General features: G+C 40.7%; 1 protein-coding gene across 2 annotated transcripts in view; it reads right to left on the bottom strand.

Annotated features, from left to right (window-relative positions):
* The window catches only part of MRE11 (MRE11 homolog, double strand break repair nuclease), a 1,042,570-nt gene that overhangs the window by 650,272 nt on the left and 376,260 nt on the right, over positions 1-16,038 (bottom strand). For both annotated transcript variants that reach the window (XM_053708610.1, XM_053708611.1), the window contains exon 11: positions 9,146-9,272. In XM_053708610.1, coding sequence (XP_053564585.1) covers positions 9,146-9,272 — 127 coding nt within the window. The remainder of the gene's footprint in view (positions 1-9,145; positions 9,273-16,038) is intronic.

Raw genomic sequence — 16,038 nt, 5'->3', positions numbered from 1 at the left:
GGCATAAAGAAGGAACAACAATCTCTTGATTGATATTCCTGTTAGTAACTACCTTAGGTAAGAACCCAGGTTTAGTACGCAGGACTACCTTATCCGAATGAAAAATCAAATAAGGAGAATCACAATGTAAGGCTGATAATTCAGAGACTCTTCGAGCCGAGGAAATAGCCATTAAAAATAGAACTTTCCAAGATAACAACTTTATATCAATGGAATGAAGGGGTTCAAACGGAACGCCCTGTAAAACATTAAGAACAAGGTTTAAACTCCATGGTGGAGCAACAGTTTTAAACACAGGCTTAATCCTGGCCAAAGCCTGACAAAAAGCCTGGACGTCAGGAACTTCTGACAGACGTTTGTGTAACAGAATGGACAGAGCTGAGATCTGTCCCTTTAATGAACTAGCAGATAAACCCTTTTCTAAACCTTCTTGTAGAAAAGACAATATCCTAGGAATCCTAACCTTACTCCAAGAGTAACCTTTGGATTCACACCAATGTAGGTATTTACGCCATATCTTATGGTAAATCTTTCTGGTAACAGGTTTCCTAGTCTGTATTAAGGTACTAATAACTGACTCAGAAAACCCACGTCTTGATAAAATTAAGCGTTCAATTTCCAAGCAGTCAGCTTCAGAGAAGTTAGATTTTGATGTTTGAAGGGACCCTGTATCAGAAGGTCCTGTTTCAGAGGTAGAGACCAAGGCGGACAGGATGACATGTCCACCAGGTCTGCATACCAAGTCCTGCGTGGCCACGCAGGTGCTATTAGAATCACTGATGCTCTCTCTTGTTTGATTCTGGCTATCAATCGAGGAAGCAACGGGAAGGGTGGAAACACGTAAGCCATCCTGAAGTCCCAAGGTGCTGTCAGAGCATCTATCAGGACTGCTCCTGGATCCCTGGATCTGGACCCGTAACGAGGAAGCTTGGCGTTCTGTCGAGACGCCATGAGATCTATCTCTGGTTTGCCCCAACGTCGAAGTATTTGGGCAAAGACCTCCGGATGAAGTTCCCACTCCCCCGGATGAAAAGTCTGACGACTTAAGAAATCCGCCTCCCAGTTCTCCACTCCCGGGATGTGGATTGCTGACAGGTGGCAAGAGTGAGACTCTGCCCAGCGAATTATCTTTGATACTTCCATCATAGCTAGGGAGCTTCTTGTCCCTCCCTGATGGTTGATGTAAGCTACAGTCGTGATGTTGTCCGACTGAAACCTGATGAACCCCCGAGTTGTCAACTGGGGCCAAGCCAGGAGGGCATTGAGAACTGCTCTCAATTCCAGAATGTTTATTGGCAGGAGACTCTCCTCCTGACTCCATAGTCCCTGAGCCTTCAGGGAATTCCAGACGGCACCCCAACCTAGAAGGCTGGCGTCTGTTGTTACAATTGTCCAGTCTGGTCTGCTGAATGGCATCCCCCTGGACAGATGTGGCCGAGAAAGCCACCATAGAAGAGAATTTCTGGTCTCTTGATCCAGATTCAGAGTAGGGGATAAGTCTGAGTAATCCCCATTCCACTGACCTAGCATGCACAGTTGCAGTGGTCTGAGGTGTAAGCGTGCAAAGGGTACTATGTCCATTGCCGCTACCATTAAGCCGATTACCTCCATACATTGAGCCACTGACGGGTGTTGAATGGAATGAAGAGTGCGGCAAGCACTTTGAAGTCTTGATAGCCTGTCCTCTGTCAGGTAAATCTTCATTTCTACAGAATCTATAAGAGTCCCCAGGAAGGGAACTCTTGTGAGTGGAACGAGTGAACTTTTCTTTTCGTTCACCTTCCATCCATGTGACCTTAGAAATGCCAGCACTAACTCTGTATGAGATTTGGCAGTTTGAAAGCTTGAAGCTTGTATCAGAATGTCGTCTAGGTATGGAGCTACCGAGATTCCCCGCGGTCTTAGTACCGCCAGAAGAGCACCCAGAACCTTTGTGAAGATTCTTGGCGCTGTAGCCAATCCGAATGGAAGAGCCACAAACTGGTAATGCCTGTCTAGGAAGGCAAACCTTAGGTACCGGTAATGATCTTTGTGAATCGGTATGTGCGGGTAAGCATCTTTTAAATCTACAGTGGTCATGTACTGACCCTCTTGGATCATAGGTAAAATTGTCCGAATAGTCTCCATCTTGAACGATGGAACTCTTAGGAATTTGTTTAGGATCTTTAAGTCCAGGATTGGTCTGAAAGTTCCCTCTTTTTTGGGAACCACAAACAGATTTGAGTAAAACCCCTGTCCCTGTTCCGATCGTGGAACTGGATGGATTACTCCCATTAACAAGAGCTCTTGTACGCAGCGTAGAAAAGCCTCTTTCTTTGTCTGGATTGTTGACAATCTTGACAGATGAAATCTCTCTCTTGGAGGAGAGTATTTGAAGTCCAGAAGGTATCCCTGAGATATTATCTCTAGCGCCCAGGGATCCTGAACATCTCTTGCCCAAGCCTGGGCGAAGAGAGAAAGTCTGCCCCCCACTAGATCCGATCCCGGATCGGGGGCCCTCAATTCATGCTGTTTTGGGGGCAGCAGCAGGTTTCCTAGTCTGCTTGCCCTTGTTCCAGGACTGGTTAGGTTTCCAGCCTTGTCTGTAGCGAGCAACAGCTCCTTCCTGTTTTGGTGCAGAGGAAGTTGATGCTGCTCCTGCTTTGAAATTACGAAAGGAACGAAAACTAGACTGTCTAGTCTTGGCTTTGGCTTTGTCCTGAGGCAGGGCATGGCCTTTACCTCCTGTAATGTCAGCGATAATCTCTTTCAACCCGGGCCCGAATAAGGTCTGCCCTTTGAAAGGTATATTAAGCAATTTAGACTTAGAAGTAACATCAGCTGACCAGGATTTTAGCCACAGCGCCCTGCGTGCCTGAATGGCGAATCCTGAATTCTTCGCCGTAAGTTTAGTAAGATGTACTACGGCCTCCGAAATGAATGAATTAGCTAGTTTAAGGACTCTAAGCCTGTCTGTAATGTCGTCCAGAGTAGCTGAACCAATGTTCTCTTCCAGAGACTCAATCCAGAATGCCGCTGCAGCCGTGATCGGCGCAATGCATGCAAGGGGTTGCAATATAAAACTTTGTTGAACAAACATTTTCTTAAGGTAACCCTCTAACTTTTTATCCATTGGATCTGAAAAAGCACAGCTATCCTCCACCGGGATAGTGGTACGCTTAGCTAAAGTAGAAACTGCTCCCTCCACCTTAGGGACCGTTTGCCATAAGTCCCTTGTGGTGGCGTCTATTGGAAACATTTTTCTAAATATCGGAGGGGGTGAGAACGGCACACCGGGTCTATCCCACTCCTTAGTAACAATTTCAGTAAGTCTCTTAGGTATAGGAAAAACCTCAGTACTCGTCGGTACCGCAAAATATTTATCCAACCTACACATTTTCTCTGGTATTGCAACTGTGTTACAATCATTCAGAGCCGCTAACACCTCCCCTAGTAATACACGGAGGTTTTACAGTTTAAATTTAAAATTTGAAATATCTGAATCCAGTCTGTTTGGATCAGAACCGTCACCCACAGAATGAAGTTCTCCGTCCTCATGTTCTGCCACCTGTGACGCAGTGTCTGACATGGCCCTAATATTATCAGCGCACTCTGTTCTCACCCCAGAGTGATCACGCTTACCTTTTAGTTCTGGTAATTTAGCCAAAACTTCAGTCATAACAGTAGCCATATCCTGTAATGTGATTTGTAATGGCCGCCCAGCTGTACTCGGCGCTACAATATCACGCACCTCCCTCTGAGCGGGAGATGTAGGTACTGACACGTGAGGCGAGTTAGTCGGCATAACTCTCCCCTCGTTGTTTGGTGAAATTTGTTCAATTTGTACAGATTGATTTTTATTTAAAGTAGCATCAATACAGTTAGTACATAAATTTCTATTGGGCTCCACTTTGGCATTGCAACAAATGACACAGGTATCATCTTCTGAATCAGACATGTTTAACACACTAGCAAATAAACTTGCAACTTGGAAATAGAATTCAAATAGAATAATATTAAAACGTACTGTGCCTTTAAGAAGCACAGAAGATCTATGACAGTTAAAAATTAATAAATTGAAACAGTTATAGCCTCAATCCTTGTAAACAACACAACTTTAGCAAAGGTTTAATCCCATTAGCAAAGATAACAATTTCTGAAAGCAGGAAACAAATTACAGAATAAAAGTTTTTATTTCAGTCAAACTATAATTCTCACAGCTCTGCTGAGAGAAATTACCTCCCTCAAAATAAGTTTTGAAGACCCCTGAGCTCTGTAGAGATGAACCAGATCATGCAGGGAATACAATGAGTTGCTGACTGAAATATTTGATGCATAGTAAAAGCGCCCCTCCCCCACACACACAGCAGTGAGGGAGAACAGAAACTGACAGAAAAAACAGATTTAAGCAACTGCCAAGTGGAAAAATGGTGCCCAAACATTTATTCACTCAGTACCTCAGCAAATGAAAACGATTTTACATTCCAGCAAAAACGTTAAACATAATCTCTAGTTATTAAACAGCTTTATGTCTTTCTTACAGTGTAATTCTAGTGAAGTACCATTCTCCCAGAATACTGAAGTGTAAAGTATACATACATGACATTATATCGGTATGGCAGGATTTTCTCATCAATTCCATTGTCAGAAAATAAAAACTGCTACATACCTCTATGCAGATTCATCTGCCCGCTGTCCCCTGATCTGAAGTTTACCTCACTCCTCAGATGGCCGAGAACAGCAATATGATCTTAACTACTCCGGCTAAAATCATAGCAAAACTCTGGTAGATTCTTCCTCAAACTCTGCCAGAGAGGTAATAACACACTCCGGTGCTATTTTAAAATAACAAACTTTTGATTGAAGATATAAAACTAAGTATAATCACCATAGTCCTCTCACACTACCTATCTAGTTGCTGGGTGCAAGAGAATGACTGGGAGTGACGTAGAGGGGAGGAGCTATATGCAGCTCTGCTGGGTGAATCCTCTTGCACTTCCTGTAGGGGAGCAGTTAATATCCCAGAAGTAATGATGACCCGTGGACTGATCACACTTAACAGAAGAAAAGGCAGTTACACTAACAAAATTTTTACAGTGTATGTAACAAGTCAGCAGAGCATTGCACCCACTTGCAAATGGATGATTAACCCCTTAATACCAAAAACTGTATAATAAATGACAAAAACGTTTTTTAAACACAGTCACAACAACTACCACAGTCTACTGTGGTTGCTACCCTCCTCAAACACGACTTTGAAGCCTTTTGAGCCCTTCAGAGATGTCCTATATCATGCAGAAGGAAGCTGAGTGTCTCAGTCTGTAATTCTAGCTGTCAGCCCCTCCCACTCATATTACAACAGTGGAAAGCCTCAGGAAACTGTTTCTAGGCAAAATTCAAGCCAGCCATGTGGAAAAAAACTAGGCCCCAATAAGTTTTGTCACCAAACATATATAAAAACGATTAACATGCCAGCAAACGTTTTATATTACACTTTTATAAGAATATGTATCTCTGTTAATAAGCCTGATACCAGTCGCTATCACTGCATTTAAGGCTTAACTTACATTAATCCGGTATCAGCAGCATTTTTCTAGCAAATTCCATCCCTAGAAATATGTTAACTGCACATACCTTATTGCAGGAAAACCTGCACGCCATTCCCCCTCTGAAGTTACCTCACTCCTCAGAATATGTGAGAACGGCAGTGGATCTTAGTTACTTCTGCTAAGATCATAGAAATCACAGGCAGATTCTTCTTCTAATGCTGCCTGAGATGAAACAGTACACTCCGGTACCATTTAAAAATAACAAACTTTTGATTGAAGTTAAAAAACTAACTATAATACACCACTCTCCTCTTACTACGTCCATCTTTGTTGAGAGTTGCAAGAGAATGACTGGATATGGTAGTGAGGGGAGGAGCTATATAGCAGCTCTGCTGTGGGTGATCCTCTTGCAACTTCCTGTTGGGAAGGAGAATATCCCACAAGTAATGGATGATCCGTGGACTGGATACACTTAACAAGAGAAATAGAGAATAAACCAAGTGTGCGCTTGAATTTAAAGGGACACTGAACCCAATTTTTTTCTTTTGTGATTCAGATAGTGCATGACATTTTAAGCAACTTTCTAATTTACTCCTATTATCAAATTTTCTTTATTCTCTTGATATCTTTATTTGAAATGCAAGAATGTAAGTTTAGATGCCGGCCCATTTTTGGTGAACAACCTGGGTTGTTCTCGCTGACTGGTAAATTAATCCACCAATAAAAAAGTGCTGTCCAGAGATCTGAACAAAAAAAAAAAAACAGAATTTATGCTTACCTGATAAATTACTTTCTCTTACGGTGTATTCAGTCCACAGATTCATCCTTACTTGTGGGATATTCTCAATCCCTACAGGAAGTGGCAAAGAGAGCACACAGCAAAGCTGTCCATATAGCTCCCCTCAGGCTCCGCCCCCCCAGTCATTCGACTGACGGTTAGGAGAAAAAGGAGAACCATAGGGTGCAGTGGTGACTGTAGTTATTATAAATTAAATTTGAACCTGACTTAAATGTCAGGGCGGGCAGTGGACTGAATACACCGTAAGAGAAAGTAATTTATCAGGTAAGCATAAATTCTGTTTTCTCTTACTTGGTGTATTCAGTCCACAGATTCATCCTTACTTGTGGGATACCAATACTAAAGCAATAGGACACGGATGAAGGGAGGGAACAAGTCAGGTAACCTAAACGGAAGGCACCACTGCTTGCAAAACCTCTCTCCCAAAAATAGCCTCCGAAGAAGCAAAAATATTGAATTTGTAAAATTTGGCAAATGTATGCAGTGAGACCAAGTCACTGCCTTACAAATCTGTTCAACAGAAGCCTCATTATTGAAAGCCCATGTGGAAGCCACAGCTCTAGTGGAATGAGCTGTAATTCGTTCAGGAGGCTGCTGTCCCGCAGTCTCATAAAACAAACGGATGATGCTTTTCAGCCAAAAGGAAAGAGAGGTAGCAGACGCTTTCTGACCTCTCCTCTTACCAGAATAGACAACAAACAAGGATGATGTTTGTCTGAAATCTTTAGTTGCTTTTAAATAGAATTTTAAAGCACAAACCACGTCAAGATTGTGTAAAAGTTGGTCCTTTTTAGAAACTGGATTAGGACACAGAGAAGGAACAATGATTTCCTGGTTAATATTCTTATTAGAAACCACTTTTGGAAGGAAACCAGGTTAGGTGCGCAAAACAACCTTATCTGCATGGAACACCAGATAGGGTGAATTACACTGCAAAGCAGACAATTCAGAAACTCTTCGAGCAGAAGAAATGGCTACTAAAAACAAAACTTTCCAAGATAAAAACTTAATATCTATGGAATGCAAAGGTTCAAACGGAACCCCTTGAAGAACTGAAAAAACTAAATTTAGACTCCATAGAGGAGCCACAGGCTTGTAAACAGGCTTGATTCTGACTATGGCCTGTGCAAACACCTGAACGTCTGGTACAGCAGCCAGGCGCTTATGTAACAGAATAGACAGAGCAGATATCTGTCCCTTTAAGGAACTAGTTGACAGACCTTTCTCCAATCCTTCTTGGAGAAAAGACCATATCCATGGAATCCTAATCTTACTCCACGAGTAACCCTTGGATTCACACCAACAAAGATATTTCCGTCATATCTTATGGTAAATTTTCCTGGTGACAGGCTTTCTGGCCTGTATCAGAGTGTCTATAACTGATTCAGAGAAAACTAGATTTGGATGCTTGAAAGGACCTTGAATTAGAAGATCCTGCCTCGATGGCAGTTTCCATGGTGGGACCGATGACATGTCCACTAGGTCTGCATACCAAGTCCTGCGTGGCCACGCAGGCGCTATCAGAATTACTGAAGCCTTTTCCTGTTTGATTCTGGCTACTAGCCGAAGGAGAAGAGGAAACGGTGGAAAGACATAAGCTAGACTGAACGACCAAGGCGCTATTAATGCATCCATCAACGCCGCCTTGGGATCCCCGGATCTGGATCCGTAAAGGGGAAGTTTGGTGTTCTGACGGGACGCCATCAGATCCAATGCTGGAATGCCCCATAGCTGAGTTAGCTGAGCAAAAACCTCCGGGTGGAGTTCCCACTCCCCCGGATGGAAAGTCTGACGACTTAGAAAATCCGCCTCCCAGTTGTCTACCCCTGGGATGTGAATTGCAGAAAGATGGCAGGAGTGATCCTCCGCCCATTTGATGATCTTGGATACTTCCTTCGTCGCTAGGGAACTTTTTGTTCCTCCCTGATTGATGTACGCTACAGTCGTGATGTTGTCCGACTGAAAGCTGATGAATTTGGCCTCCGCTAGTTGAAATCTAACACCACATACTCTTTACCACCCCCGTGGAGATGCTACTTGTTAGAGCGGCAAAGAGAATGACTGGGGGGGGGCGGAGCCTGAGGGGAGCTATATGGACAGCTTTGCTGTGTGCTCTCTTTGCCACTTACTGTAGGGATTGAGAATATCCCACAAGTAAGGATGAATCCGTGGACTGAATACACCAAGTAAGAGAAAAAAGCTTAGATGCCTTCATTTTCAAATAAAGATAGTAAGAGATGAAGAAAAATTGATAATAGGAGTAAATTAGAAAGTTGCTTAAAAATGCATGCTCTATCTGAATCACGAAACAAAAAATGTGGGTTCAGTGTCCCTTTAAATCCAGCCAATGTGGCTTCTCCTTTTATATGATTACAACTTGCTGCAGGTTGCTATTTTGTCCCATCATCTGTGCGAATGTGCATTATCCTTTTGAGAACCTACACAAATATCTGTTATATTTCTTCATTTTTTTTTACCCTATGTTTACCTACTTGGGGCAAAAAAAAAAAAAAAAAAGGAAGAAAGAAAGTCTGAAAATATAACAACACATTTAGGGTGTTTTTCAAACTGATTGGTCAGTTTCCCAGATCGATGGGAACTGTGTTAAAACCAATAGAAACATCTGAACTGCTTTGCAATATTTACTAGATATTTGTCAAAAGATTAGAATTCAGTTCATTGTAAGGTATTTAGTTTTAATGTATTTTTTTCTCTTCCTCTTCTTGCCTACTCACAACAAAGTATAAAATGCCCAAATCATAATTTAAATTGAATAAATCATAACAAGATGTGTGGCATCATAAATAACTAAACTCGCCTTTCTTGTCTTTTTGTTCTTTATGTCTGAAGAAGTGTATTATATCCTTGGGGTTGGCAGTTCGTTCAACAAACTTCTGGCTGAATCGTAGAGTGTTGAAAGGCTCAAAACCACCGGTATAGTCAACCTATAAAAAGAAGATAAATAGTGTTTGTTTTATTAAAAAGATGGCCATATATGTCAAAAATAAATTTCTAAAATAGTGTCAAAAAATGTTTAAAGGAACAGTCAACACCAGAATGATTGTTGTTTAAAAAGATAGATAATCCCTTTATTACCCATTTCCCAGTTTTGCATAACCAACAGTTATAATAATACACTTTTTTACCTCTGTGTTTACCTTGTATCTATGCCTCTGCAAACTGCCCCCTTATTTCAGTTCTTTTGACAGACTTGCATTTTAGCCAATCAGTGCTTACCTCTAGGTAACTTCACGTGCGTTAACTCAATGTTATCTATATGACACACGTGAACTAATGCCCTCTAGTGATGAAAAACTGTCAAAAGGCATTCACATAAGAGGCGGCCTTCAAAGTCTAAAAAATTTGCATATGAGCCTACCTAGGTTTAGCTTTCAACTAAGAATACCAAAAGAACAAAGCAAAATTGGTGAGAAAAGTAAATTGGAAAGTTGTTTAAAATTACATGTCTTATCTGAATCATAAAAGTTTATTTTGGACCCGACTGTCCCTTTAAACATCTTTTAATCCAGGACCGTTGGTTTAGTCTTATAATAAGCAACGTTGTCTTGACATGCTGAAAAAAAGTGATGTTACCGGTACAAAACCCTTTATCCAAACTGGCTGGAACCAGAAAAGGTTTGGATATTGGATTTTGGAATATCTGTATATCTGCATTTGTAAAATGGCACAAAGTGTAAACAACAATATCCTATGTCATTTAGGCAATGCTTAAATATTAAAATACAGGTTATACATGCAACTTAAAGGTAGTTTTAGATAATTTGTATTACATTTCTATACATAGTAACCTCAGAAAGATAGTACAGTACTGTAATCAGAAAGGTATTACTGACCATCATTTTCATTTTTGAACAAAATCTTCTCTGACTGTGTCTTCAGTTTGGCTTTGAAATATTGGTAATAGTTTTATTTTTAAAAAACTAATTAAAAAGTCTGGATTTCTGAGTAATTATGGATTTTGGAATTTCCGGATGTGGATAAAAAAAATCAATGATTTTTTTACAAATTTAAATCAGATTTGATTCTTATTTAAATCAGATTGAGAATAGGCAACTCCCTTCTCCCCTCAAAAAAAAAAAAAAAAAAAAAAACTAATAAAAAACAAAAACCGGAAGAAGCCATCAACATCACAAAACTAAATACATTAGTGTGTCTCCGCGTATCCTTCTACTGAGAGAAAGCACTCATTTCAATTAAAGAAACAATTCAGACCCCAAAGCACTTCAGCTTGCTTACAGGTAAATACTATGTTGTGGTGGAAGAACAGAACAGGATGTCATAATTTAGATAAAGGTTATTAAAGGGATATGAAATACACATTTTTTTCCTTTCATGATTCAGATAGAGCATGCAATTTTCAGCAACTTTCTAATTTACTCCTATTACCAATTTTTCTTTGTTCTCTTGGCATCTTTATTTGACAAGCAGGAATTTAAGCTTAGGAGCCGGCAAATTTTTGGTTTAGCACCTGGGTAGCCCTTGCTGATTGGTGGCTAAATGTAAAAATAATTAGAAAAATCTTTATTCTAACAATGAAACCTTTGTGTAGATCATGAACCATGATTTAAATTGAGTATTACTGACTAATGATTTAAATTGTGATTTAAAATCAATTTGATTTAAATTAAATCCACTCTGGTTATTATTATTATTAAAAATACATACAGTATTAGCCAACAACCTGTATGAAGACAGAGAACAAAGAATTTGCAACAGAAAAGCCACTCCTAATGCTATCAAACTTGAACAAATAGCCAGGCTTCTTTAGTAAACTGACCTGTATTAAAAACAAAGGAAATAAGCTACTTAACCAACAGATAATAGGCCAGATAACAAGTGGCACGCTATACATATTTTTTTCACGTGCTCACTAACTTCACTCAAACTAAAATTTTAACATGGACAGTTTGAGCACGTTGTACATGGTAAAAGTAAAAAAGTTCTTCTCCCCGTAAAATAAAATGGGGAGCACTGTTAAAAAAAAAAAAAAAAATTGCTCACTCGCTAACCTGACACCGCACTAGACCAACAGCACTAAAGCCAAAGGTAGTTATTAAAACTTTACATTCCAATGTTTTTGATAAAAGAAAATGTTCTTTTTATTTTTAAATATTTATATATATATATATTTGATAATTTTTTGTAAAATATATATCTATACCTATATATATATATATATATATATATATAGTAAAGCAGGTATGGATCCCACGGACGGACTCCGTGTTGCAGCCAGGATCCAAATGAAGCAGGCACACAGGTTTTTTCAAAAGCACTCCGGTTTATTGGCAAAATTGTTTACCAAACGTTTCAGCTCACACACGAGCCTGTGTCAATGGTGTACAAAACCAAATGTGAAAACTTAAACACAAACACACCTTAAATACCCACCCAGCCCAAGTGATAGACCAATCAGAGAATGTAACCGCGGCACACCCACTCTCACAGACCTAAACAGCTTTTTGCCGGGCTCAATGTGGGCGTCACGTGACGTCATCACGTTACCGCCGTCCTGTGTGTAACCAAGGAAAACATGCGTAACCATGGAGACAATGCATAAACAAAGGTATTGCGCGGGTGCGCTGGCGGGTAAGACTCTGATGGGAAACAATATATCAATTACTCAAACAGTGATTTAAATACCCCTACATAAAAATACAATACTGGAATAGGTATCTATCTATATGCAACATTGAGACAGACCTAATATGAAGCTTATAAGACAAATAGCGCTACCGAAACCCAAAGTATAAAAAACTAATGACACAGCCCTCTATACTCATGGTATCAAGGCATGTGGGGAGGTAGCAGGTGAGGGCGAAGAGACAATCTAAAGCACCCATATATATTCAAGCAGGTATACATTGCATCATGCCAGTGGAGTAGGTAGAACTTAAGTCCTGGATGACTCCCAATAGTTCACATTTCATTTGTGTTTATACCAACAGCCAAAGTCTATGTTGACATTCAGGCCTCGAGGGGCAACTGTGTCCAATGTGAAGATCCAACGGGATTCCATTCTTAGTAGTGCCAGTCCTCTATCACCACCACGTCTGTTGTGGGGCACATGATCAATCAGCATCACTCGTAACGAGGAAACAGAGTGTCCCGCAGTTGCAAAATGTCGCACAACCGGTTGTTCTGATCGTCCTTTTTCTATTGCTTGACGAATTGCTGTTTTGTGGTTAGCCAAACGTTCTTTGAACGCTGTCACTGTTTTGCCTATGTAGAATTTGGAACATGGGCAAATAATGGAATACACCACATATTCCGATGTACAGGATAATCTATGTCTTATTTTGTAAGGCAAAAAGCTGTTTAGGTCTGTGAGAGTGGGTGTGCTGCGGTTACATTCTCTGATTGGTCTATCACTTGGGCTGGGTGGGTATTTAAGGTGTGTTTGTGTTTAAGTTTTCACATTTGGTTGTGTACACCATTGACAAAGGCTCGTGTGTGAGCCGAAACGTTTGGTAAACAATTTTGCCAATAAACCGGAGTACTTTTGAAAAAACCTGTGTGCCTGCTTCATTTGGATCCTGGCTGCAACACAGAGTCCGTCCATGGGATCCATACCTGCTTTACGGTTTGTTTCTCCCTAGTGAGAGCACCAGGTAGCTGACATACTCGTGAGTGCCGTTCACCTCTGAAATTTTGTATACATTCCTTTGATACGTGCACCCGTTCTGATATTGTGGGGTGAGACTCCCCCTCTTGAAATTATCTATAGTGACTGTGGATACTTTTCAAAACCGACTTTGCTATTTTGCAACAAGACAACCTTTTGATACATTGCATCATTTTTGACTGAGACGGGTATGGAAACACCACCTACTACCCAAGAAGTGCCCAACATTGAGGATCCTTATAGCAATATAGAGGACTTTGCCTTTACGGAGGCAGATGCGGCTCGCATCCGTTGTGAGGCGGACCTGCAGGAGTTGGAGGAGACAAAAGGTGAGACACCAAACAATATTTATCACAAACTACTACACCTTGAAAAGAAAGAGGTAGACTTTCACCTTCATGCTGTGTACTTATCTAAGTACCATAAATTGAAATTTATTCCCAGGGGATTTCGAGTAAAGAATATCCCCACCCTAGGCAGGAACAACATAGAGTTTTGCAGAAGGTGGTGTGGGATTTTAAGTAAATGTTCACATGATCTGATGTTATTAGTTATTGAGGAGGTAACTAGACTCAAAGCTAATATTAAAAAAGAAATTGACACTGTTAAAGACACCTTGTTAACTGTACTCACATCTGACAGTTCTACAGACTGGATCACAAAATTAAGAACAGAAAATTAAGGTAGAAAAATACAAACAGGACTTACTAACCTTTAAGAATAAAAAATTTGTTACGGTTGAGAACGACTATAGAGAGAAAAAAGTATACAGCTGGTTATTTGGGAAGGACTCTACTTGGGGTGGACGCAGGAGAACACCTTTTAACAAAAACAGACGAATCAATCTCACCGCAGTAGACAGCAGTGGGGGGGACTCCTCAGAAGGTGAAACTCAGAATACTACTAACAGCACTGCCAGCGGGGTACTCACAAGATCTGCACAGAAACCCCCTTTAGCCGTAGGCCCCGAGGCGGCAGCATCAGGAGGGGGCGGGGCAAAACGAAAAAACCAGCCACGACAGAAAAAGACACAATGATTTATAATCTGAGTAAATGACCTCTTACGGGTGACGAAATAAGAATCCTTAATAGAGGATTGTCTTTTGTACCTACTCCCCACTGTGACCTTTTTGATTTGATGGTAGACATGGGTAGATTTCAACGACAGTTGAAGCTTAAAGACTTCTTTAAAGACAAAGAGAATCAGACCCCAAAACAATTTAAAGCAAGTAGCACCTTTTAACCGACAATTACACATCCGTCGATAAAAACATTCCATCATATCTGTACAACAACCCTTACTGAAATACACAAAGATATGCCTCTGCCAAGAGACAACATTACAACTGCTGAAAGATGGGCAATTAAGTCTCTGTCCACTGACAAAGACATAGTCATAAGGCCAGCGGATAAGGGTGGGGCCACAGTGATACTCGACTATGTACAGTATAGAGGTGAGGCTTTTAAACAACTCCGTGACCATAATACCTACCGCAAACTACAATCTAATCCTACCAAAATTTTTAAAAGAGAAATTGATGAATTCTTGGGCAAGGCATATCAAGCTGGGGTAATTGATGATGATGTGTTGGGTTTTCTTTCAGTTGATCATCCAATCTGCCCAATACTATATCTACTGCCCAAGATCCATAAGTCCCTCGAAGATCCCCCTGGCAGACCTATTGTGTCTGCCAGGGGATCATTGATGCAGCCGTTAGCAGAATTCATTGATTTCTACTTACAACCAGTGGTACAAAACACTCAGTCCCATCTCAAAGATTCCTCTGAACTTATTAAACTACTGAAAGATTTTGATAGTCTGGCCCCTACTGACACTTTAGTCACTATGGACGTAGTAAGTTTATACACGGTGATACCCCACGGGCATGGTATCAACATGGTACGACAAATCCTGATTGACAACCCACTATACACTGGTCCACCTGTGGAATTTCTGCTGCATCTGATGGAGTTCTGCCTGGAGAAAAAAAAATTCGATTTGAAAACGAGTACTTCCTACAAGTTATGGGCACTGCGATGGGGTCAAATATGGCCCCATCGTATGCAAATATTTATATGGCGATGTATGAAAAATACAATATCTTCTCCAGACAGAACCCCATCAAGATGTATCGCAGATACATTGACGATGTCTTCTTGATTTGGGGTGATACCCCTGAAAAACTTATTGAGTGGGTTGAAGGATTGAACACCCTTAACTCCACGATTAGATTTAAAATGGAACATAATGACAATCAGATTCATTTTCTTGACCTGGAAATTTTCAGGGTAAAAACACCTAATGGTGATAAACTGCACACCACCTTGTTCAATAAACCCACAGATAAAAATTCTATACTTCATTACCAGAGTTTCCACCCTAGATTTCAGAGAGATGGTGTTAGCTCCTCACAACTCCTGCGGGTCGTCAGGAACAACACGGATGATTCCCGAAAAGAGAGACAACTTGAAGAAATGTCACAAAAATTTCTGAGCAGAGGATATCCACCTATGCTAATAGATCAACAAAAGAGTGAAGCAACAAAACTCACCCAGAATGACACTATCCCGAAACGGACAGTAACGGAACAACCCAAACGAATGAACTTTGTAACCACTTACACTCCGGGATCTGGGATGCTCCAGAATATGATAAAGAAGAATTGGATGATGCTCTCCAAGGACACTAGTCTACCTTTTGTGGATGCTCCGGTACCCCGGGTGGTATACAAGCGAGCAAGTAACCTCAGAGATCTACTAGTACTCAGTGATCCCACACACTGCTATGAAAAACAGACATGGCTCACAAGAGGGAAACCAGGATGTTACAAATGTGGCAATTGTGTCACTTGCAATAATCTCATTGCTGGGACATCTTTTCAACACCCCCATAACAATAAAATATACAAAATAAGACATAGATTATCCTGTACATCGGAATATGTGGTGTATGCCATTATTTGCCCATGTTCCAAATTCTACATAGGCAAAACAGTGACAGCGTTCAAAGAACGTTTGGCTAACCACAAAACAGCAATTCGTCAAGCGATAGAAAAAGGACGATC

This window comes from Bombina bombina, chromosome 3, assembly GCF_027579735.1.
Source record: "Bombina bombina isolate aBomBom1 chromosome 3, aBomBom1.pri, whole genome shotgun sequence".
In the NCBI taxonomy this organism is placed as follows: Eukaryota; Metazoa; Chordata; class Amphibia; order Anura; family Bombinatoridae; genus Bombina; species Bombina bombina.
The sequence above is the reverse complement of the archived record's forward strand: the minus strand, read 5'-3'. Positions and strand labels throughout refer to the sequence as shown.